General features: G+C 45.4%; 2 protein-coding genes across 3 annotated transcripts in view; both read left to right on the top strand.

The window, feature by feature from the left end:
- LOC130297337 (oocyte zinc finger protein XlCOF29-like) overlaps window positions 1-18398 on the top strand; it is a 51347-nt gene extending 32949 nt beyond the window's left edge. The window contains exon 4 of one of the 2 annotated variants that reach the window (XM_056549732.1): window positions 17365-18398. In XM_056549732.1, the coding sequence (XP_056405707.1) occupies window positions 17365-17406 (42 nt within the window). In that variant the 3' untranslated portion in view covers window positions 17407-18398. The remainder of the gene's footprint in view (window positions 1-17364) is intronic. The other variant, XM_056549738.1, reaches the window with a different exon arrangement.
- Window positions 18399-23337: 4939 nt separating this feature from the next.
- Window positions 23338-27240, top strand: part of LOC130295831 (uncharacterized) — a 139566-nt gene continuing 135663 nt past the window's right edge. Inside the window, exon 1 of the mRNA XM_056547079.1 lies at window positions 23338-23868. Coding sequence (XP_056403054.1) covers window positions 23791-23868 — 78 coding nt within the window. The 5' untranslated portion in view covers window positions 23338-23790. The remainder of the gene's footprint in view (window positions 23869-27240) is intronic.

The following is a 27240-nucleotide window of genomic DNA, read 5'->3' on the forward strand; positions in this document are numbered from 1 at the left end:
GCTCCAATCATAGCCCTATACAGCAGGGTGGTCACATAACACTGAGCTCCAATCATATCCCTATACAGCAGGGTGGTCACATAACACTGAGCTCCAATCATATCCCTATACAGCAGGGTGGTCACATAACACTGAGCTCCAATCATAGCCCTATACAGCAGGGTGGTCACATAACACTGAGCTCCAATCATATCCCTATACAGCAGGGTGGTCACATAACACTGAGCTCCAATCATATCCCTATACAGCAGGGTGGTCACATAACACTGAGCTCCAATCATATCCCTATACAGCAGGGTGGTCACATAACACAGAGCTCCAATCATATCCCTATACAGCAGGGTGGTCACATAACACTGAGCTCCAATCATATCCCTATACAGCAGGGTGATCACATAACACTGAGCTCCAATCATATCCCTATACAGCAGGGTGATCACATAACACTGAGCTCCAATCATATCCCTATACAGCAGGGTGGTCACATAACACTGAGCTCCAATCATATCCCTATACAGCAGGGTGGTCACATAACACTGAGCTCCAATCATATCCCTATACAGCAGGGTGGTCACATAACACTGAGCTCCAATCATATCCCTATACAGCAGGGTGGTCACATAACACTGAGCTCCAATCATATCCCTATACAGCAGGGTGATCACATAACACTGAGCTCCAATCATATCCCTATACAGCAGGGTGGTCACATAACACTGAGCTCCAATCATAGCCCTATACAGCAGGGTGGTCACATAACACTGAGCTCCAATCATATCCCTATACAGCAGGGTGGTCACATAACACTGAGCTCCAATCATATCCCTATACAGCAGGGTGGTCACGAGGAAACAAAATGTAATCTCAGTGCTCAGAGAGAGGGACCCTGGAGTTGAAGCTGCAGTTTTACACTGTAAAATCCTTCCCTCCCCCTCCTCCTCTCAATGAAACGGCTTTATAGTGGCACAATCACCTCCCCCCTCCTCTGCCCTGCACTCCTCTCTCCCCAGTGCTCAGTGTGACAATTCTACTCTCCCTCCCCTCCATTCTCAGTGTGACAGGTCTACGCTGGCAGCTCCCTCCCCTCCCCCCTCTCCTCCGTTATCAGTGTAAAAACATTAGCAAGGAGAGGGGAGAGAACTATGATCTGAATCAGCCGACATATAGGCAGTGCTGCTCAGCCAATCACTGCAGAACAGAGGGAGGACAGTGTGAATATTCATCAGATGGGAGGGGCTAAGGCCGAGCTCAGGGAGCTCTCTGCAGCACAGGGGTTTTCTGGGTAATTGTCACGTCACGGCCCCTGGATGCTGCTGATAACAGCCTGAATAGGGGGTCGAAAGTCATGAAAACCTGGAACAGCTGAATTTCCTGTCAGACAGAAGAATGCAGATAAAGCTTGTTTCTAAGCAGCATTGGTAATGGAAGTGATTTACAAACCTGTATAACTTTACCTTCTGCACTAAAAGCTGAACAATTGTTTACTGTGAGACTTGTCCTTTAAGGCTTTTATTGATGTTACGCTCACAGTGCACCGCCCTTTTGGTAAGCGCAGTTTATGCTTACCTTTCTTGCCAACTTAGCAGTGCAGTACCACACTAGGGACGCTCAACCTTTAATATTTTATTTACACCCATATAGTATTAGGCCCTTATACTTCCCCCATATAGAATTAGGCACCCACACTGCTGCCATGTAGAAGTAGCCCTCCTCTGTGCTCCCCATATAGTAGTAGGCCCCCCCCCCCCCCTCTGTGGCCCCTATGTATTAGTAGGCCTTCTATGGCCCCCTTATAGTAATAGCCCCACTCTGTGTCCTTTCTATAGTAGTAAGGCTTCCTCTGGGCCCCCTATATAGCAGTTTTTTCGCTTTTGGCCCCTATATGGTAGCTTTGCACATTTCAAAGCCGTGCTCATATAGGGATCCAAGAGATGTGCCAGAAATCCCTAGACAGGCCCCATAGCAGTGGTGTACTCTGCCTCCATTGTAGGTATACCACCACTTGCCACCCCCCTCCCCAGGTCAGTGGCACTTAGTGCAGACGGAACTCCCAACAGCCACCACCCCCCTTCCCAGCCCCTCCATTAATAGGCCACTGGGAATATTACTGGCTACAGGGGGGCAAATAACTGGCTACAGGGGGGCATATAACTGGCTACAGGGGGGCATATAACTGGCTACAGGGGGGGGGGCATATAACTGGCTGCAGGGGGGGGCATATAACTGGCTACAGGGGGGCATATAACTGGCTACAGGGGGGGGCATATAACTGGCTACAGGGGGGGCATATAACTGGCTACAATTTGAAAAATAACCCTCCCCCATAAGCCTTATGACCTCATACAAATCCCCTAAAATAGAAAAGTGTAAGAAAAAAAAAAAACGTAATTACTGTAAAGAAGTGATTGTTACCTTATTACCCTGAGTTGCTGCAGAATTTGTAAGCTCCCCGATCATAGGTCGCCCGCATAGCCTGTCGGGATGATATTGGCATTGATATTAGCAGTATGTCTACTCTGATACTATGAATGTTTTTTTGGAGCTGCGGTGCTTGTTGAGTAGTAATTTAGACAGCGGCTGATGCGGAAAGAATCTATGAAGATAGATATGTATTGTTGGTTGGAAAATTTAATGATGTTAATTTCTGATATTCTACATTTCACTAAGTAATGCTGCACAAAAAATATAAGTATAAAACTATGCATAATTGTTAAGATTATATTGCTAAAAAAGTATGGGTTTTTTTCTTGGCAGATGACTGTACCAGGAGATCAGAGGGACATCTGATATCTTCATATTATAAAGCAGATGATGATATCACACAAGATACATATGAAGAACATTCCATTATCCCAGATACACCCTCAGCCCTTCACAGCCAAGATCTGTCATCTCATCCTGTTATACCCGTCCTGTCTACTGATCCATCACAGGCTGGTAAACAGAATAAAAGTCACAGAAATGGTGATGAACATGTAAGAGCTAATGCAGAAGAAAAGCCATATTCATGTTCAGAATGTGGGAAATGTTTTACTGGGAAATCAGAGCTTGTTAAACATCTGAGATTTCACACAGGGGAGAAGCCATTTTCATGTTCAGAATGTGGGAAATGTTTTTGTCAGAAATCGGACCTTGTTAAACACCAGCGAATTCACACAGGAGAGAGGCCATTTTCATGCCCAGAATGTGGGAAATGTTTTACTCACAAATCGCAACTTCGCGTCCATCAAAAAACTCACACAGGGGAAAAGCCATTTTCATGTTCAGAATGTGGAAAGTGTTTCTCACAAAAAGCACATCTTGTCGGACATCAGAAAATTCACACAGGAGAGAAGCCATTTTCATGTTCAGAATGTGGAAAATGTTTCCTAAGAAAACCAGATCTTCTTGACCATCAAAAAACTCACACAGGGGAGAAGCCATTTTCATGTTCAGAGTGTGGAAAGTGTTTCTCACAAAAAGCACATCTTGTCAGACATCAGAAAATTCATACAGGAGAAAAGCCATTTTCATGTTCAGAATGTGGAAAATGTTTTACTCAGAAATCAACTCTTGTTGACCATCAAAAAACTCACACAGAGAAGCCATTTTCATGTTCAGAATGTGGAAAGTGTTTCTTAAGAAAATCACATCTTGTTGACCATCAAAAAACTCACACAGGGAAAAGCCATTTCAGTGCCCAATATGTCAGAAGTGTTTCTTAACCCCTTAAGGACCAAGCCCATTTTCACATTAAGGACCAGGCCAATTTTATTTTTGCGTTTTTGTTTTTTCCTCCTCGCCTTCTAAAATCCATAACGCCTTTATATTTCCATCTACAGACCCATATAAGGGCTTGTTTTTTGCGTGACCAATTGTACTTTGTAATGAAACCTCTCATTTTACCATAAAATGTACGGCGAACCCCCCAAAAAAAATTTCTAGGGAGGAAATTTAAATGAAAACCAATATTTTGGGCATTTTGGAGGGTTTTGCTTTCACACTGTACACTTTACGATAAAAATGACATGTGTTCTTTATTCTGTGGGTCAATACGATTAAAATGATACCCATGACTAGATACTTTTATATTTTTGTACCGCTTAAAAAAAAAATCTAAAACTTTTTGTACAAAATCAGTAATGTAAAATCGCCCTATTTTGACCACTTATAACTTTTTCATTTTTCCGTATATAGGGCGGTATGAGGGCTCATTTTTTGCGCCGTCATCGGTACTTTTTATCGATACCGCATTTGCATATATAAAACTTTTAGATAATTTTTTATTAATTTTTTTTAAATGAAATGTGACAAGAAAGCATCATTTTTTAAAATTGTTTACGTTTACGCCATTCACAGTACGGGATAATTAACATTATATTTTGATAGTACAGACATTTACGCACGCAGCAATAACAAATATGTTTCTAAAAAAAAAAAAATGTACGCTTTTTGGGGGTAAAATGGGAAAAACTGCCAATTTTTATTGGGGGAGAGGATTTTTCACTTTTTTTTATTTTTACAATTTTTATTTTACACTTTTTATGTCCCCATAGGGACTATCTATAGCTATCCTTTGATTGCTAATACTGTGCAGTGCTATGTATAGGACACAGCACTGATCAGTATTATCGGTCATCTTCTGCTCGATCTCAGACCAGAGCAGAAGACCCCGGGAGACAGCTGGAGCCAGGTGAGGGGACCTCCGGCCGCCATGCTGGATGATCGGATTGCCGCGGCAACGCTGCGGGCGATCCGATCATACATTCAAAGAACCGCACTGTCGCAGATGCCGTGATCTGTATTGATCACGGCATCTGAGGGGTTAATGGCGGACATCTGCGCGATCACGGATGTCGGCCATTACGGGCGGGTCCCCGGCTACTAGCAGCCGGAACCTGCCGTGTATGAACGGTGCTCGCGGTCATACACAGGACGTAAATGTACGTCCTGGTGCGGGAAGTCCCGACAAACCAGGACGTACATTTACGTCTGTGGTCGTTAAGGAAAGCACATCTTGTTTATCGTCAAACAGTTCACAAAGGGGAAAAGCCATTTTCACCAAGTTCAGAATGTGGTAAATGTTTTACCATGAAAAAATATCTTCTTACACATCAAAGAACTGGGGAGAAGCCATTCGCATGCCCTGAATGTAAGAAGTGTTTTGCTTCTTTTTTTTTATTTTTTAAACATATTTTTATTGATTTTCAATTAACTGAATAACACAGACAGAAACAGTTCCCATAAACCCAGACCTCCGACCCCGAGACCCCCATCCGATGCAGAATAACAGGGGTATAGTACAAACGAAGGATAAACCTGGATTGAATGAGCATATCTCGGACGCTAACTACCGTAGGGTAATACGTTTTTATAACCTCCCTCAGACAGAGTAGGGATATCCTCAACCCACTTCACCTGCGCCACAGCAAACGGGTCCGGACCCACTGACTGCAATAAAGAATAACTCTGTGTAAGTGGCTTTGGCAGGTCGGCGGTCCCCAGGAGCAACTCCAGATCAGTGAAAACAGGGGTAACCTCACCTCCAGGGAGCCAAACTGCGCAGAGACCGCATGTCGCAACTGAAGATACCGGAAATGGGCATCCTGAGGGACATTGAAACGTTCTCTAACCTCAGCAAAGGAGGGAAAGACACAGTCATCTCCAAACAAGTGCATGGCAAATTTGAGTCCCCGGGAGCTCCAAAATCTAGCAGCCTCCAACCCCCGTAGGTGTTCGAAATGTGGATTACCCAACAAGGGGTGCCCTTGGAGAGACAACCGGCTGAGGAAAGCGACTGGTAACCAGAAGTGTTTTGCTTCAAAAAAAATTTCCTATTCAACATCAAAAGAGTCACACAGGGCATAAGCCATTTCGTGTTCAGAATGTGGGAAACGTCTTGCTTTAAAATCATATCTTGTTGAACATCGAAGAACTCGCACAGGAGAGAAGCCATTTTCGTGTTCAGAATGTGGGAAATGTTTTACTCAGAAAGCAAATCTTTTTAGACATCAGATAACTCACACAGGGGAGTAGCGTTTTCTAACTTGTTTTATTTTTAAATAATTTAGGCCAAAAATACAATCCTTACATTCAAAGTAAAGTCACGCCACACCCCCTCAATGCAAGTCTATGGGAGGGGGCGTGACTGCCGTCACGCCCCCTCCCATAGACTTGCATTGAGGGGGTGTGGCACTGATGTCACAACCCCGCCGCCCGCACCCAGCATTCTAAACGAACACCCGGTCCTGCACAGAGATCGCGGGGTCCCAGCGGCAAGACCTCCGTGTTTAGACATCTTATCCCTTATCCTCATTTGTAGATTACTTCTATTAAGAAATCTTTATCCTTCCAGTACTTTTAGCAACTGTATGCTACAGAGGAAATTATTTTCTTTTTGAATTTCTTTTTTTTGTCTTGTCTACAGTGCTGACACCTGATGCCCGTATCAGGAACTGTCCAGAGCTGGAGAAAATGCTCATAGCAAACCTATGCTGCTCTGGACAGTTCCTGACACGGACAGAGGTGTCAGCAGAGAGCACTGTGGACAACACAAAAAAGAAATTCAAAAATCAAATAATTTCCTTTGTAGCATACAGCTGCTAATAAGTACTGGAAGGATAAAGATTTTTTAATAGAAGTAATTTACAAATCTGTTTAACTTTCTGGCACCAGTTCATTTAAATTTTTTTTATTTCCATCGGAGTACCCCTTTAAGTTCTGTGTAAGGGTGCGCTCACACTACGAAATTCCCATGGAATTCCACGAGCGGAACTCCGCGGTGTGAACTTAACATTAGTGTGAATGGGTCTCCGTGAGACCCGTTAACACTGGGGAATTTCAGCGGCGGACGATTCCGCCGCTGAAATTGTTCCGCACGAAGAAAGAACATGTTCATTCTTTGCGCAGATTCCACGAGCACTGCATAGCCGTGAATGGTGACGGCTCAGTGCCCTGCGGCCCTAGCGCCAAAGTACCTCCAGCGGCCGCCGCTAGGCGGAATCTCAGCTCTCGGAATTCAGCGCGCGGAGATTCGGCAGTGTGAACGCACCCTAATAATGTGAAATGACAAAAAGTATTGAACACGCTTCCTGATATTTATATAAACCTTTGTACAGAAGCCTTTGTTGGTGATGGCGGAGAAACTAGTGTCCTGCATTGCTCTGGGGGGGGGTTCTGCCCATTCTTCCACACAAACTGTCTTCAAATCCTGAAGGTTCTGCGGGCCTCTTCTATGAATTATGATCTTCAGTTCTTTCCACAAATTTTCAATGGGATATAAGGCTGGGTTCACACTACGTTTTTCAACTACGGTTCCCGCATACGTTTTCTATCAAAAACCGCATGGGGGGAAAAAACGGATGGAACAGTATGGGAAAAAGTAAACCGTATGCGTTTTTAAACAGTATACTGTTTTTAAAAGTGCATACAGTTCCGTCAGTTTTTATAGAAAAAAAAACCCATAAGTTTTTGAAAATTTTGTCCATTTTTAATGGGAGGGGTCTTGGGTGGGGACTTTAGGATTCAAATGCGCATGTGCAAAGTAAAACGTATACGTTTTTCCCGTATGGAACCGTATACATGTGCGTTTCCCATTGATGTCCATGTTAAAAAAAAACATATGCGGTTGCAGTACGGTTTTTAAACCGGAGTCAAAACCGTGGTTGACCACAATTTTGTCTCCGGTTTAAAAACTGTACTGCAACCGCATACGTTTTTTTTTAACATGGACATCAATGGGAAACGCACATGTATACGGTTCCATACGGGAAAAACTTATACGTTTTTACTTTGCACATGCGCATTTGAATCCTAAAGTCCCCACCCAAGACCCCTCCCATTAAAAATGGACAAAATTTTCAAAAACTTATGTTTTTTTTTTTTTCTACAAAAACGGACGGAACAGTATGCACTTTTAAAAACAGTATGCTGTTTAGAAACCCATACGGTTTACTTTTTCCCATACTGTTCCATCCGTTTTTTTCCCATACGGTTTTTGATAGAAAACGTATGCGGGAACTGTAGTTGAAAAACGTAGTGTGAACCCAGCCTTAGTCATGTGATCGGCCGGGCCATTTAAAATTAAAGGGAAACTCACTTTTTTTATATATATAAATATATATATATTAATGAAATTGTTAGATAAAATAAGTTTAGTTCATTTGTGTTTTTGGTGTGTATTTAATTTATTTAACATTTTAGTCATCTTTAATATTTGCATAGGGGGCTGCCATTACCATGAGCATCTGTGATGACGTCACTTAACGACACCATCACAGATGCTCTACGCCATTCACTGGCCATAAGAACGTTAAGCCAGAGAGGAATATATATATATATATATATATATATATATATATATATATATATATATATATATATATATATATATATATATATATATATATATATATTATATTTTCCTCTCTGGCTTTCATTTGGCGGGAGTGCGGAGGATCATCTGAGAAGACAGGAGGGGGAGTTCGGTTCGGCCCTGCAGCTGGTGTCTGCAGCGCTTCCCTGACTGCCTGCATGACGAGTACAGTGGTCCCTCAACATACGATGGCAATCCGTTCCAAATTAACCATTGAAACCATCGCATGTTGAGGGATCCGTGCAATGTAAAGTATAGGACAGTGGTTTACAACCTGCGGACCTCCAGATGTTGTAAAACTACAACACCCAGCATGCCCGGACAGCCGTTGGCTGTCCGGGCATGCTGGGAGTTGTAGTTTTGCAACATCTGGAGGTCCGCAGGTTGAAGACCACTGGTATTGGAGGTTATACTCACGTGTCCCCGCCGCTCCGGACCATCATCGCTGCCCTGGATGACGCCGTCCATCGCTGTCGCCGCGTCCCCGAGGTGTCCCCGACGCTCCGGCAAGGCCTCTGGTTCCCCGGCATCCTCGCTCTCCGTCGCCACCATCACGTCGCTACGCGCGGCGCTCCTATTGGATGACGGGACGGCGTGCGCAGCGACGTGATGACGACGATGGAGAGCGCCGACGATGCAGGGGATCCCGAAGAGGACGCGCCGGAGCCCCGAGGACAGGTAAGTGATGGTCGGCGGACCACACGGGGCACCGTAAACGGCTATCCGGGGGCAGCTGAAGCAGTCTCCTCTGCCTGATAGCCGTTTATGCGATGGCCCCGACATACAAAAGCATCGTATGTTGATGCTGCCTTCAATATGACCTCTGAGAGGCCCCATCGTATGTTGAAATGATCGTATGTCGGGGCCATCGTAGGTCGGGGGGGGGGGGGATCACTGTACCAGATCACATGGCAGACCCTGATGTGAACTGCCACTATGAGAAGGGAAAGGAATGTGGTAAAGGAGATGAAGGAGGATTTACACCAGGGAACGCTGCAGGTCTGAGAAGGCTGTAAGTGTCATTCAGACTGTCTAATGACTCGTAGCCCTGTATTGATTACAGGGTCTGACTGTCACACACAACTTTCCCAGGCTTCTGAATGGCACATGATCTGTTCTATAATGTTTAATCCTCCAGTCACCTCCAAACCTGTACTTATTATTTAGCTGTTCTATAACTTCCCAGGTGCCTGGGAAAGCTGTGTGTTACAGTCAGACCCTGTTATCATTACAGAGCCATGAGTCATAACAGTGTCTGACTGTCACACAACTTTCCAATAGCTTCTCAATGGCAAGGAATGTGTCAGTGCTACTCAGATCATGTGCCATTCAGAAGCCTGGAAAAGCCGTGTGTGACATTCAAACTTTAATGACTCATGGCCCTGTAATAATTACAGGGTCTGACTGACACAGAGCTTTCCCAGGCTTCTGAATGGCACATGATCTGTTCTATAATGTTTAATCCTCCAGTCACCTCCTAACCTGTACTTATTATTTTGCTGTTCTATAACTTCTTATCCTCCATTCACCTCCAGAGCTGCACTCACTATTCTGCTGTTCTATAACTTCTTATCCTCCATTCACCTCCAAAGCTGCAGTCACTATTCTATGGTTACATCACGTCATATCCTCCAGTCACCTCCAGAGCTGCACTCACTATTCTGCTGTTCTATAACATCTTATCCTCCAGTCACCTCCAGAGCTGCACTCACTATTCTGCTGTTCTATAACATCTTATCCTCCAGTCACCTCCAGAGCTGCACTCACTATTCTGCTGTTACATCACAGCTTATCCTCCAGTCACCTCCAGAGCTGCACTCACTATTCTGCTGTTATATAACATCTTATCCTCCAGTCACCTCCAGAGCTGCACTCACTATTCTGCTGTTCTATAACATCTTATCCTCCAGTCACCTCCAGAGCTGCACTCACTATTCTGCTGTTCTATAACATCTTATCCTCCAGTCACCTCCAGAGCTGCACTCACTATTCTGCTGTTCTATAACATCTTATCCTCCAGTCACCTCCAGAGCTGCACGCACTATTCTGCTGTTCTATAACATCTTATCCTCCAGTCACCTCCAGAGCTGCACTCACTATTCTGCTGTTCTATAACATCTTATCCTCCAGTCACCTCCAGAGCTGCACTCACTATTCTGCTGTTCTATAACATCTTATCCTCCAGTCACCTCCAGAGCTGCACGCACTATTCTGCTGTTCTATAACATCTTATCCTCCAGTCACCTCCAGAGCTGCACTCACTATTCTGCTGTTCTATAACATCTTATCCTCCAGTCACCTCCAGAGCTGCACTCACTATTCTGCTGTTCTATAACATCTTATCCTCCAGTCACCTCCAGAGCTGCACTCACTATTCTGCTGTTCTATAACATCTTATCCTCCAGTCACCTCCAGAGCTGCACGCACTATTCTGCTGTTCTATAACATCTTATCCTCCAGTCACCTCCAGAGCTGCACTCACTATTCTGCTGTTCTATAACATCTTATCCTCCAGTCACCTCCAGAGCTGCACTCACTATTCTGCTGTTCTATAACATCTTATCCTCCAGTCACCTCCAGAGCTGCACGCACTATTCTGCTGTTCTATAACATCTTATCCTCCAGTCACCTCCAGAGCTGCACTCACTATTCTGCTGTTCTATAACATCTTATCCTCCAGTCACCTCCAGAGCTGCACTCACTATTCTGCTGTTCTATAACATCTTATCCTCCAGTCACCTCCAGAGCTGCACGCACTATTCTGCTGTTCTATAACATCTTATCCTCCAGTCACCTCCAGAGCTGCACGCACTATTCTGCTGTTATATAACTTCTTATCCTCCAGTCACCTCCAGAGCTGTACTCATTATTCTTCTGTTACATCACATCTTATCCTCCAGTCACCTCCAGAGCTGCACTCACTATTCTGCTGTTCTATAACATCTTATCCTCCAGTCACCTCCAGAGCTGCACTCACTATTCTGCTGTTCTATAACATCTTATCCTCCAGTCACCTCCAGAGCTGCACTCACTATTCTGCTGTTATATAACATCTAATCCTCCAGTCACCTCCAGAGCTGCACTCACTATTCTGCTGTTATATAACTTCTTATCCTCCAGTCACCTCCAGAGCTGTACTCATTATTCTTCTGTTACATCACATCTTATCCTCCAGTCACCTCCAGAGCTGCACTCACTATTCTGCTGTTATATAACATCTTATCCTCCAGTCACCTCCAGAGCTGCACGCACTATTCTGCTGTTCTATAACATCTAATCCTCCAGTCACCTCCAGAGCTGCACTCACTATTCTGCTGTTATATAACATCTAATCCTCCAGTCACCTCCAGAGCTGCACTCACTATTCTGCTGTTATATAACTTCTTATCCTCCAGTCACCTCCAGAGCTGTACTCATTATTCTTCTGTTACATCACATCTTATCCTCCAGTCACCTCCAGAGCTGCACTCACTATTCTGCTGTTATATAACATCTTATCCTCCAGTCACCTCCAGAGCTGCACTCACTATTCTGCTGTTATATAACATCTTATCCTCCAGTCACCTCCAGAGCTGCACACACTATTCTGCTGTTCTATAACATCTTATCCTCCAGTCACCTCCAGAGCTGCATGCACTATTCTGCTGTTCTATAACATCTTATCCTCCAGTCACCTCCAGAGCTGCACGCACTATTCTGCTGTTATATAACATCTTATCCTCCAGTCACCTCCAGAGCTGCACTCACTATTCTGCTGTTCTATAACATCTTATCCTCCAGTCACCTCCAGAGCTGCACGCACTATTCTGCTGTTCTATAACATCTAATCCTCCAGTCACCTCCAGAGCTGCACTCACTATTCTGCTGTTCTATAACATCTTATCCTCCAGTCACCTCCAGAGCTGCACTCACTATTCTGCTGTTATATAACATCTTATCCTCCAGTCACCTCCAGAGCTGCACGCACTATTCTGCTGTTCTATAACATCTTATCCTCCAGTCACCTCCAGAGCTGCACGCACTATTCTGCTGTTCTATAACATCTTATCCTCCAGTCACCTCCAGAGCTGCACGCACTATTCTGCTGTTCTATAACATCTTATCCTCCAGTCACCTCCAGAGCTGCACTCACTATTCTGCTGTTCTATAACATCTTATCCTCCAGTCACCTCCAGAGCTGCACGCACTATCCTGCTGTTATATAACATCTTATCCTCCAGTCACCTCCAGAGCTGCACTCACTATTCTGCTGTTCTATAACATCTTATCCTCCAGTCACCTCCAGAGCTGCACGCACTATTCTGCTGTTCTATAACATCTTATCCTCCAGTCACCTCCAGAGCTGCACTCACTATTCTGCTGTTCTATAACATCTTATCCTCCAGTCACCTCCAGAGCTGCACTCACTATTCTGCTGTTCTATAACATCTTATCCTCCAGTCACCTCCAGAGCTGCACGCACTATTCTGCTGTTCTATAACATCTTATCCTCCAGTCACCTCCAGAGCTGCACGCACTATTCTGCTGTTCTATAACATCTTATCCTCCAGTCACCTCCAGAGCTGCACTCATTATTCTTCTGTTACATCACATCTTATCCTCCAGTCACCTCCAGAGCTGCACGCACTATTCTGCTGTTCTATAACATCTTATCCTCCAGTCACCTCCAGAGCTGCACTCACTATTCTAAATAAACCGTGTTCTTTCTTTCTGCGGACTCCACACGGGATGCATGTCAGTCTATGAGACGGCGTATTCCTGTGCAGTTTGCGGGATGTCTGCACAGTGAACATATCCTTAGTCTGCAATGACCCAGCTCTGGAGGTGACATCCGGTTGTCTGTTCTTTACCTCTCTAGACACCAACAAAATGGTGCACAGAGTGGAATTGAAAAGACTACAAAAAACCCCTCCCCCTCTCATGCATACAGACAAAAGGGAAGGTGGACAAGCGAGAGCAGATTTTCAGCAGTGTATTCACAAGTTGCTTTCCTTCCCCCGATTCCTTACATTAGCTCCCTCTGCTGGTCAACAGTGGGAAATATGACAAGTTATTATTTAATTTTTCATATTTTGTGACAAGTATATATATTTTTTCATATTTCCCAAAATATTTTAAAAATGTGAAAACATTATTTAACCTTTAACCTTGGCTGTGTGTTTGGGATCATTGTCCTCCTGAAATGTCCGCCCTCCTCTCATCATCATCCTGGTAGATGGCCGCAGATTCTTGTCCAGAATGTCTCCATAAATTTGCTCATTCATCTTCCATCAATTATGTAAAGTTTGTCAGAACCATTTGCTGAAAAGCCGCCCCTCCCCATGATGTTCCCATCTCCAAACATCACTGATGGTGTTTTTAGGGTGATGTGCGGGGACATTTCTCCTCCAAACATGATGTGTATTATGGCACCAGACAGATCCATTTTGCTTTTATCTGACCGCACTATATTCTCCCAGGATTTAACTGGTTTTACCAAATGTTGTGCAGGAAACTTTTCACGAGCTTCACCATGCGTTATATTCACTATGTGAGTTCAGGCACAATGTGGCATACAGACCGTGGAGGTGTATGGTGAGCGTGCATACAGACGATGGAGAGGTGTATGGTGAGCGTGCATACAGGACATGGAGGTGTATGGTGAGCGTGCATACAGACTATGGAGAGGTGTATGGTGAGCGTGCATACAGGACATGGAGGTGTATGGTGAGCGTGCATACAGACTATGGAGAGGTGTATGGTGAGCGTGCATACAGGACATGGAGGTGTATGGTGAGCGTGCATACAGACTATGGAGAGGTGTATGGTGAGCGTGCATACAGGACATGGAGGTGTATGGTGAGCGTGCATACAGACCATGGAGGTGTATGGTGAGCGTGCATACAGACTATGGAGAGGTGTATGGTGAGCGTGCATACAGGCCATGGAGGTGTATGGTGAGCGTGCATACAGACCATGGAGGTGTATGGTGAGCGTGCATACAGACCATGGAGGTGTATGGTGAGCGTGCATACAGGCCATGGAGGTGTATGGTGAGCGTGCATACAGACCATGGAGGTGTATGGTGAGCGTGCATACAGACCATGGAGGTGTATGGTGAGCGTGCATACAGGACATGGAGGTGTATGGTGAGCGTGCATACAGACTATGGAGAGGTGTATGGTGAGCGTGCATACAGGACATGGAGGTGTATGGTGAGCGTGCATACAGACTATGGAGAGGTGTATGGTGAGCGTGCATACAGGACATGGAGGTGTATGGTGAGCGTGCATACAGACTATGGAGAGGTGTATGGTGAGCGTGCATACAGGACATGGAGGTGTATGGTGAGCGTGCATACAGACTATGGAGAGGTGTATGGTGAGCGTGCATACAGGACATGGAGGGGTGTATGGTGAGCGTGCATACAGGACATGGAGGTGTATGGTGAGCGTGCATACAGACCATGGAGGTGTATGGTGAGCGTGCATACAGACTATGGAGAGGTGTATGGTGAGCGTGCATACAGGCCATGGAGGTGTATGGTGAGCGTGCATACAGACCATGGAGGTGTATGGTGAGCGTGCATACAGACCATGGAGGTGTATGGTGAGCGTGCATACAGACCATGGAGGTGTATGGTGAGCGTGCATACAGGCCATGGAGGTGTATGGTGAGCGTGCATACAGACCATGGAGGTGTATGGTGAGCGTGCATACAGACCATGGAGGTGTATGGTGAGCGTGCATACAGACCATGGAGGTGTATGGTGAGCGTGCACACAGGACATGGAGGTGTATGGTGAGCGTGCACACAGGACATGGAGGTGTATGGTGAGCGTGCACACAGGACATGGAGGTGTATGGTGAGCGTGCATACAGGACATGGAGGTGTATGGTGAGCGTGCATACAGACGGAGAGGTGTATGGTGAGCATGCATACAGGACATGGAGGTGTATGGTGAGCATGCATACAGGACATGGAGGTGTATGGTGAGCATGCATACAGGACATGGAAGTGTATGGTGAGCGTGCATACAGGCCATGGAGGTGTGTGGTGAGCGTGCATACAGGCCATGGAGGTGTGTGGTGAGCGTGCATACAGATCCAACAGAGAAGTCCCACTGGGTTATGGGCTCTTACTAAATAAATCTCCAATCCCCTTCAGGAGGGGAACCCCCCCCCCCCCTTTTCCAGGGAACAATGCCCTAATTTATAACCCAATTAAAATTTAACTTTTATTATGATTTATTAAAATAACATGGAAAACGTGAAAATCAAATGTGGTGATTTTAAAACTATCAGGAAATACAGGGTGTCTTCTAATAATGGCCCACTAGGTGGTGCTATAGTATAAGTTATGGATTTCTCCTTTTCCCCTATGCCGGTTCACTACCGTTACATAGTCACTCCACACTTAAACACAGCCTGTATTCCTGTCTAAAAAGTGTATAGATGCTCTAACGTTTCGTTTGTGACCAAACTTCTTCAGAGAGCTGCCTAATCTGGCGTTCAGCGTGCTGGCACTGTCTTTTATAATCTTACATTTGCGCGTCACTTCCGATGCGCCAGTGAAGGGTCTTGATCCAATCAGGATATGGTTGGGGTTCCGTCATTTCTGGCCGCCAAGGGTGATGCCTATGCCCCCAGGATAAGGACCATCCTGACCAAATATTGGAGGGTTCTGAAATCTGATCCGGACCTGAATGAAATACTAATGGAAAGACCAAGTATAACCTATAGACGGGGGAAAAACTTACGAGATCTCCTCGTTCACAGCCATCATAAGGAAGGAGGAACAGTGCAAAAATCAGGCACGTGGCTACCAGACCCCCCAAAAGGATCGTTTCCATGTGGGCATTGTGCCTCGTGTAAGTTTATGATAAAAACCAAAGATTTTATTAACCCACAGGATGGAAGGAAATATGACATCAGGAAATGTATAAACTGTAGCACCCGTAATGTGATCTACGTGGCCAAGTGCACATGCCCTAAACTGTATGTGGGAGAAACCACCCAAGAATTGAGGAAGCGAATAAGCAAACATGCCAGTACAATCAGGACAGGAACCGATACCCCCATTGCGAGGCACATGAGAGACAAACACAGAAATAAGCTGGAGGAGATTAAATTCTGGGGCCTAGAGAAATATGAGTTGGGCCCAAGAAAGGGAGATATAAATCGGTTATTACTTAAAGAAGAAGCCAAATGGATTTACAGTTTAAAGAGCAAAAGCCCTGGAGGTTTGAACGAAGGTTTTTCCTTTACACCATTTCTTGAATAAACAAAAGAAGGAAAAATGAAGAGCCGGTGTCTATATAGATACAGACTGAGGAATAGAGTCAAACTAAGAAAATGTGGAAATTACAGCAAGACTGGCAAACGCATAGGGAATATGGCCGAAAATAGAGCAGTCCCCCACAGAGACGAGGGGACGACAATAAAAGAAGGTGCATATTCTAGTACAGTCTGAGACAAGAAGCTTTTACACTAGCCACGGACTAGTAATGCGCCTTGCCCCCTCCCCCCTCCTCCCCCTTCCATGGAGGTGTATGGTGAGCGTGCATACAGGCCATGGATATGTATGGTGAGCGTGCATACAGGCCATGGAGGTGTATGGTGAGCGTGCATACAGGCCATGGAGGTGTATGGTGAGCGTGCATACAGGCCATGGAGGTGTATGGTGAGCGTGCATACAGGACATGGAGGTGTATGGTGAGCGTGCATACAGGACATGTGCATCACTTACTGTACCGGCTAATTCCAGGTCTTTTTGTAGTTCTCCACAAGTGTCCTTGGCTCTTAGACAACTCTTCTGATGATTCTTCTCTCCTCCGTCAGACATCTTGTGAGGAGAACCTGGTCGAGGCAAATTTATGGTGACATTTTTTTGTCTGTGATCATAGAGCTGTGACTTGGCCAAAAAGCTCCAGTCGTGTCTCCTTTGTCCAAGCAACATTCTTCCAGAAGCTTTAGGATTGTCAATATAAATTTAGGCACATTCCAGCCTTGGTTTATACGATTTTCTTTCAGCAGTGGTGTCTTCTTCGGTCGTCTTCCATTAAGTCCACTTAAAGCGACGGATAGTGCGATCTGACACTGATGGACCTTGACCTTGGACTTCACCTCTAAAGGAAGTTGTTCTGGACTCTTTGGTTACCAGTCGTATTATCTGTCTCTTCGATTTGCCATCAGTTTTCCTCTTGTGGCCATGTCCAGAGAGATTGTCTACAGTCCGGGGGACCTTAAACTTTAGAATATTAAATAAAAACTACTAGATAATATGGAATGTGCATGATGTGGAATGTAACTATGATGTACACTACTACCCTGGCCCTTGTGGTTGTCCCATACAATTAAACAGAATATACTAGTTGTTTAGATAAAAATACATAAGCTAATAAATTAAAATCCAATGAATAAAAATAGTTAGCTAACAAAATGCTCCTTCTTGTGATACCATGTGATTCGCCTGTAGAACACTGTGACAATACTTAGAACCAGGGCTGTAGTTTCCATGAGGCGAGTGAGACGATCACCTCAGGCGCGCTGTTCCAAGGGGCGCAGTGGTCAGTACTGCTTGTACAAGGAGTCCAGCACACATTACACTGAGGCATCGATTCCCAACCGGGGTGACAGGACACTATGGGAAATATGGCGCTAACATTTTTAGATTTTCCCGCCCGGCATTCGTACCTGTGAGTCACAGACGTGCAGGCCGGGCTGGAGGGAAGTCTGTGTGCAGTGCCGGGACGGGACGGGTGATGCTTCAGCTCCAATCCTTGTGTATCCTCCCTCTCCTGTGGAGAAGCTCTGGACTCTCACTGGTCCATCAGCAGAATGATGGGGATGGAGGGAAGGAGCAGAGGCAGCGCTGACAGAGGCCTACTCCGCTTCAGGTACTGAACCCCCTCCCTTCTGTCACTCTATACATCCCTCTGTCACCCATGTACAGCCCTCTGTCACATCTTTACACCCCTTTGACACCCCTATCACCACTGTACACCCCTCTGACACCACTGTACACCCCTCTGTCACCCCTCTGACACCACTGTACACCCCTCTGACACCACTGTACCCCCCTCTGTCACCACTGTACCCCCCTCTGTCACCTGTCACCACTATACACCCCTCTGACACCACTGTACCCCCATCTGACACCACTGTACACCCCTCTGACACCCCTGTACCCCCCTCTGTCACCACTGTACCCCCCTCTGTCACCCGTCACCACTATACACCCCTCTGACACCACTGTACCCCCATCTGACACCACTGTACACCCCTCTGACACCCGTCACCACTATACACCCCTCTGACACCACTGTACACCCCTGTACCCCCCTCTGACACCCCTGTACCCCCCTCTGACACCCGTCACCACTATACACCCCTCTGACACAACTGTACCCCCCTCTGACACCTGTCACCACTATACACCCCTCTGATACCCATCACCACTATACACCCCTCTGACACCCCTGTACCCCCCTCTGTCACCACTGTACCCCCCTCTGTCACCCGTCACCACTATACACCCCTCTGACACCCCTGTACACCCCTCTGACACCACTGTACCCCCATCTGACACCACTGTACACCCCTCTGACACCCGTCACCACTATACACCCCTCTGACACCCCTGTACCCCCCTCTGTCACCCGTCACCACTGTACACGCCTCTGTCACTCCTGTTCTCCCCACTGTCACCCATGTACACCCCTCTGGGAAAACCAGGCGCTCCTATACCCCAGCCAGACCGGCGCTGAAATCCATTCACTTTATTGAGCCGTCCGGAATCAAACAGTGACTCCCGTCGGTTCATTTCTGCCCTGTAGCCGGTTTTGTGACTGGACCTAAAACGTTAGTATACTAAGGTTCTAGGTCCGATCACAAAACCGGATATGGGGCAAAAATGAGCCGACTGGAGTCACTGTTTGACTCTGATCGGCTCAATAAAGTGAATGGATTTCAGAGCCGGATCCGGAAGCTGTAGGCTGCAACCGTGATGTGAATGCAGCCTTACCTAGTAGGACTGTTTTACATATTTTTTTTACTTATTCCAAATCAGGCACACGGGGTGATGAGCATAACAGTATCCTCGGTAATCAGGTCTCCAGTCTATGTCGAACTGCACAGATTTTTCTTCTAGAGATGAGCGAATTTACAGTAATTCGATTCGTCACAAACTTCTCGGCTCGGCAGTTGATGACTTATCCTGCATAAATTAGTTCAGCTTTCAGGCGCTCCCGTTGGCTGGAAAAGGTGGATACAGTCCTAGGAAACTCTTTCCTAGGAATGTATCCACCTTTTCCAGCCCACCGGAGCACCGGAAAGCTGAACTAATTTATGCAGGATAAGTCATCAACTGCCAAGCCGAGAAGTTCGTGACGAATCGAATTTACTGTAAATTCGCTCATCTCTATTTTCTTCTTTTTCAAACTTTTGAATATGTAACACTGTAGTGACAGGAAAATCAAGTGACTTGGAGATGTCTTACAGCCTTTAGATAGGGTCACACGGACGGATCCGCAGAGTATTTTACACTATATTGTGCCTCCAGCTGTTCCTGCTCATAGCGGCAATCCGCCGCTACGACCAGACACTCTGCGATATGCGAGTCGCTGCATGCGGAGTATACTTGCACACATCGCTCCTGCTCCCTGAGCTAGGCCGAGAGCAGCCGCAATGTGTGCGAGTATACTGCGCATGCATCCAGCAACTCGTACTTTGCAGTGTGTCTGCTCATAGCGAGCAGGCACAGCTGGAGGCAACAATGTAGGGTCCATCGCCGGCGGATCGGCAGTGTAAAATACACTGTAGCTCCGTTCATGTGACCTGACCCTTAACCTGTAAGAAATGTTCTTACTAATCTCTGGAGACAACTGTCTCGTTGGTTTTCTGATGATCAATGTGGTTCACACCATTATTCCAAACAGCACAGTCACCACTCCTCTCCCTATAAATAGGTAACACCCGGGACACGAATTCCAGGACAGACCTTAGGAAATAATGTGACATTAGGGACATGTTACTCTAAGTTTTCTAGAAAACCATCATGTTTGTCCTGGACAGTTTCATAATTTTGTTCTTCAAAATGATTCTGTTAAACCAAAATTCAAAAACAACATCTGATTTCCATCAGTTATTGTTATTCATTATTATTTTTGTCAGTTTAATTTCATAGAGCATTGTGGGATATTCTGTCTTTAACATAATGTACTAACAAATTTGTCTACATCTGTATTCAGCTCTACTGTGTACACATACAGCTCAGCTACATGTACATTACACATATACAGCTCTACTGTGTACACATACAGCTCAGCTACATGCACATTACACATATACAGCTCTACTGTGTACACATACAGCTCAGCTACATGTACATTACACATATACAGCTCTACTGTGTACACATACAGCTCAGCTACATGCACATTACACATATACAGCTCTACTGTGTACACATACAGCTCAGCTACATGCACATTACACATATACAGCTCTACTGTGTACACATACAGCTCAGCTACATGCACATTACACATATACAGCTCTACTGTGTACACATACAGCTCAGCTACATGTACATTACACATATACAGCTCTACTGTGTACACATACAGCTCAGCTACATGCACATTACACATATACAGCTCTACTGTGTACACATACAGCTCAGCTACATGCACATTACACATATACAGCTCTACTGTGTACACATACAGCTCAGCTACATGTACATTACACATATACAGCTCTACTGTGTACATATACAGCTCAGCTACATGCACATTACACATATACAGCACTACTGTGCACACATACAGCTCAGCTACATGCACATTACACATTACACATATACAGCTCTACTGTGTACACATACAGCTCAGCTACATGCACATTACACATTACACATATACAGCTCTACTGTGTACACATACAGCTCAGCTACATGCACATTACACATATACAGCTCTACTGTGTACACATACAGCTCAGCTACATGTACATTACACATATACAGCACTACTGTGTACAAATACAGCTCAGCTACATGCACATTACACATATACAGCTCTACTGTGTACACATACAGCTCAGCTACATGTACATTACACATATACAGCTCTACTGTGTACACATACAGCGCAGCTACATGTACATTACACATATACAGCTCTACTGTGTACACATACAGCTCAGCTACATGTACATTACACATATACAGCTCTACTGTGTACATATACAGCTCAGCTACATGCACATTACACATATACAGCACTACTGTGCACACATACAGCTCAGCTACATGTACATTACACATATACAGCTCTACTGTGTACACATACAGCTCAGCTACATGCACATTACACATATACAGCTCTACTGTGTACACATACAGCTCAGCTACATGCACATTACACATTACACATATACAGCTCTACTGTGTACACATACAGCTCAGCTACATGTACATTACACATATACAGCTCTACTGTGTACACATACAGCTCAGCTACATGCACATTACACATATACAGCTCTACTGTGTACACATACAGCTCAGCTACATGTACATTACACATATACAGCTCTACTGTGTACACATACAGCTCAGCTACATGCACATTACACATATACAGCTCTACTGCGTACACATACAGCTCAGCTACATGTACATTACACATATACAGTTCTACTGTGTACACATACAGCTCAGCTACATGTACATTACACATATACAGCTCTACTGTGTACACATACAGCTCAGCTACATGCACATTACACATATACAGCACTACTGTGTACACATACAGCTCAGCTACATGCACATTACACATATACAGCTCTACTGTGTACACATACAGCTGAGCTACATGCACATTACACATATACAGCTCTACTGTGTACACATACAGCTCAGCTACATGCACATTACACATATACAGCTCTACTGTGTACACATACAGCTCAGCTACATGTACATTACACATATACAGCACTACTGTGTACACATACAGCTCAGCTACATGTACATTACACATATACAGCTCTACTGTGTACACATACAGCTCAGCTACATGCACATTACACATATACAGCTCTACTGTGTACACATACAGCTCAGCTACATGCACATTACACATATACAGCTCTACTGTGTACACATACAGCTCAGCTACATGTACATTACACATATACAGCTCTACTGTGTACACATACAGCTCAGCTACATGTACATTACACATATACAGCTCTACTGTGTACACATACAGCTCAGCTACATGTACATTACACATATACAGCTCTACTGTGTACACATACAGCTCAGCTACATGCACATTACACATATACAGCTCTACTGTGTACACATACAGCTCAGCTACATGTACATTACACATATACAGCTCTACTGTGTACACATACAGCTCAGCTACATGCACATTACACATATACAGCTCTACTGTGTACACATACAGCTCAGCTACATGCACATTACACATATACAGCTCTACTGTGTACACATACAGCTCAGCTACATGTACATTACACATATACAGCTCTACTGTGTACACATACAGCTCAGCTACATGTACATTACACATACAGCTCTGCTGTGTACACATACAGCTCAGCTACATGCACATTACACACATACAGCTCAGCTACATGTACATTACACTTATACAGCTCTACTGTGTACACATACAGCTCAGCTACATGTACATTACACATATACAGCCTCTACTGTGTACACATACAGCTCAGCTACATGTACATTACACATATACAGCTCTACTGTGTACACATACAGCTCAGCTACATGCACATTACACACATACAGCTCTACTGTGTACACATACAGCTCAGCTACATGTACATTACACATATACAGCTCTACTGTGTACACATACAGCTCAGCTACATGCACATTACACACAGCTCTGCTGCAGACATATATAACACACACATACACAGCTCTGCACCACGCACATCACACACACACAGCTCTGCTGCATACACATAACTTCAGCTCATCCAGCAGCGATCACAACCAGCACAGCAGAGTCCTGCATACACTGAGCAGATGAGCCTAGAGCAGCAGCCCCTGATCATGTGACTCCTCCTCCTCCATGTGACTGATCACATGACTGTGACATCATGGCAGGTGGTGTAAGCACAGGGTAAGTACACGGCTCTGTACAGTCTGCAGGTGGAGGTATGTGTGTGGTCATCAGGAGGGGTGGGGGAGGGGACAGCACCATTAACCCCTTTACGACCTGCTCTTTATTTCCCCATTGACCATCACATGACCCGTAACTCTTTCATGTCTTTTATCTTCTTTCTGGGACTTGTTGTACTTGTTATCGTCTCCTTTTCTTCCCTTCAGGTTTCTCCAACCCCGGATCCTCTGCTGATATCTTCTATATAAGAGAAGTTTCCTGATCAACCATGGAGAGAGACAGGAACAAGATGGCCGACAGGATAATAGACCTCACCCTAGAGATACTCTTCCGGATTACTGGAGAGGTGAGGGATTCTGGGAGTGATGTCACATGACCTCATTCTTATCTATGTAATAACAGATGGATATGACTGGAGAGGTGAGGGATTCTGGGAGTGATGTCACATGACCTCATTCTTATCTATGTAATAACAGATGGATATGACTGGAGAGGTGAGGGATTCTGGGAGTGATGTCACATGACCTCATTCTTATCTATGTAATAACAGATGGATATGACTGGAGAGGTGAGGGATTCTGGGAGTGATGTCACATGACCTCATTCTTATCTATGTAATAACAGATGGATATGACTGGAGAGGTGAGGGATTCTGGGAGTGATGTCACATGACCTCATTCTTATCTATGTAATAACAGATGGATATGACTGGAGAGGTGAGGGATTCTGGGAGTGATGTCACATGACCTCATTCTTATCTATGTAATGATTATTAATTTCTAAAGATAATGGGGGAGATTTATCAAAACCTGTCCAAAAGGAAAAGTTGCTGGGTTGCCCATAGCAACCAATCAAAATTAAAGAAGCGGTCTGATTGGTTGCTATGGGCAATTTAGCCCATGACAGGTTTTGATAAATCTCCCCCCCAATTTGTTTTCCCTTAAGGGGTACTCCGCCCCTAGACATCTTATCCCCTATCCAAAGGACAGGGGATAAGATGTCAGATCGCCGGGATCCCGCTGCTGGGGACCCCCTGGATCTACCATGCAGCACCCACCTGTAGCGGCTTCTGGAACCGCTGGAGGTCTTTAGGCTGAGTCCATCTCGACCACCGGGACGGAAGATTGTGACGTTACGTCTCCGCCCCTGTGTGACATCACACCCCGCCCCTCAATGCAAGTCTATGTGAGGGGGCGTGAGAGCTGTCACGCCCCCTCCCATAGACTTGCATTGAGGGGTGGGGTGTGACGTCACACAGGGGCGGAGACGTAACGTCACAATCTTCCGTCCCGGTAGTCGACATGGACTCAGCCTGAGGACCTCCGGCGGTTCCAGAAGCCGCTACAGGTGGGTGCTGCATGGTAAATACAGGGGGTTCCCAGCTGCGGGATCCCGGCGATCTGACATCTTATGGAGTACCCCTTTAGTCCTACCAGAAGCACAGATTGCATATTCCACCCCCCACAAACTGGTAGGACAGGTAGAATTTTATTGACAAATTACACAACAAACTAAAGTCTAAGACACCCCTCCCTCCCCTATAAAGAGGGACATCACCCTTAGTCCCCTGTGTATTATTACAAGCATAGAGTATATAGAACATGACTATTATCGCTAGAAATTTCTCCCTAGCAGTTTCTTCACGTCCTACCAGCAGAGATGGGGATTTAGCAAGTAGAAACCCTTATGGGAGGGAGAACAATATAGTCTGCCCAAATGAGGATCAGTTAGCGATTCGGAAATTGGAGATTTTCCTATCCTTGGTGACGTAAAATCTAGATTTCATGAAAGACAGGAGGCGAGCATTCTATGCAATATCTTTACTGCAACAGATAAGAAAAGGTCAAAAAGAGAGACTGCGCCCCTAGTGAAGTACGTTCATGAAGAGGTATAGGTAGTGTTCAAGAGCATTACTCACCAAATGGGGTTGTGCTAAGAGATCAACACCTCCGTAGGCTTTTATGCAATATCCAGACCTGAAGCCACGGTCCTCTGGGATCGACTCGTTCTCCCAGTAAAAATCAGTGGAAAGAAAAGAAAAAGCGACCGTCTCTGGCGCTGGTCTGCTGCGGTGGACAGGACTAGGACATCTGGTATAGTGGTATAAAAGATTTATTATATAAAACACATGCAACGCGTTTCTGGTCCGAAACGGACCCTTCATCAGGCAAGGTGCTCCTTGCCTGATGAAGGGTCTGTTTCGGACCAGAAACGCGTTGCATGTGTTTTATATAATAAATCTTTTATACCACTATACCAGATGTCCTAGTCCTGTCCACCGCAGCAGACCAGCGCCAGAGACGGTCGCTTTTACTTTTCTTTCCACTTACTGCAACAGATAGCAGCAATATTAAAAATGTTTTTTCAATAGTTAACAAGAAAACTTTTTAGATAGACAGCTTGCAGGTATAGACAACCAAACATGCTACACATAACAGTGGCCAATGAAGGCACAGGCTAGGTGATATACGGTCCTGCTTGACTGAAATATTCCTCTTTCTTTGAATAAATAACATAAGATAACAAAAGTTCTGAGAAGAGTCAACCAATAGAATCCAGTGAATCCATCAGGAAGTAACTTGAAAAACAGGTCAGAGTCGGAGGTCTCAGGAAGGACGACATCCAGGTGACAGAGATATTCATTCATCGAAAAACTTGACAGAGGAACATGGTGAAGATCCGACAAAAAGTGAAGTATAACAAATAAATCCATATTCTAGGACGGTTAGTATACTGAAAAATAGAATATAAAATAATTAGAGGGATGGGTTAAGGGAGGGATAATGCTCGCCTCCTGTCTTTCATAAAATCTATATTTTCTGTCACCAAGGATAGGAAAATCTCCAATTTTATTTCAAGACAGGAGGCCTTGCATTATATATATGTTTGATCGTGGGGGGCCCGCTGCTGGGACCCCCCGCGATCTCCCTGCAGCACCCGCATTCTATGCAGAGCTGTGTCTCTAGTTTCGGAAACCTCCGGGTTTCCGGGACTGGGGACGTGACGTTACGCCACGTCCCCTCCATTCATATCTAAGGGAGGGGGCATGATGTTACGCCACGCCCCCTCCATTCATATCTAAGGGAGGGGGCATGATGTTACGCCACGCACCCTCCATTCATGTATATGGGAGGGGGCATGATGTTACGCCACGCCCCCTCAATTCATGTCTATGGAAGGGGACATGACGTTACACCACGCCCCCTCCATTCATGTATAAGTGTAACGTCATGTCCCCTTCCATAGACATGAATTTAGGGGGCGTGGCGTAACATCATGTCCCCTCCCATAGACATGAATGGAGGGTGCGTGGCATAACATCATGCCCCCTCCCTTAGATATGAATGGAGGGGACATGGCGTAACGTCACGTCCCCAGTCCCGGAAACCCGGAGGTTTCATGACGTTACGCCACGCCCCCTCCATTCATGTATAAGGGAGGGGGCATGGCGTTACGCCATGCCCCCTCCATTCATGTCCATTCATGTTACACCGCGCCCCTCCCATAGACATGAATGGAGGGGGCGTGGCGTGACATCACGTCCCCAGTCCCGGAAACCCTGAGGCTTCCGAAACTGGAGACGCAGCCCCGCATAGAATGCGAGTGCTGCAGGGAGATCACAGGGGGTATGAACAGCGGGCCCCCCCCGCGATCAGACATCTTGTCCACTATCCTTTGGATAGGGGATAAGATGTTTTTGCCTGGAATACCCCTTTAA

This window comes from Hyla sarda, chromosome 1, assembly GCF_029499605.1.
Source record: "Hyla sarda isolate aHylSar1 chromosome 1, aHylSar1.hap1, whole genome shotgun sequence".
NCBI classification, from domain to species: Eukaryota; Metazoa; Chordata; class Amphibia; order Anura; family Hylidae; genus Hyla; species Hyla sarda.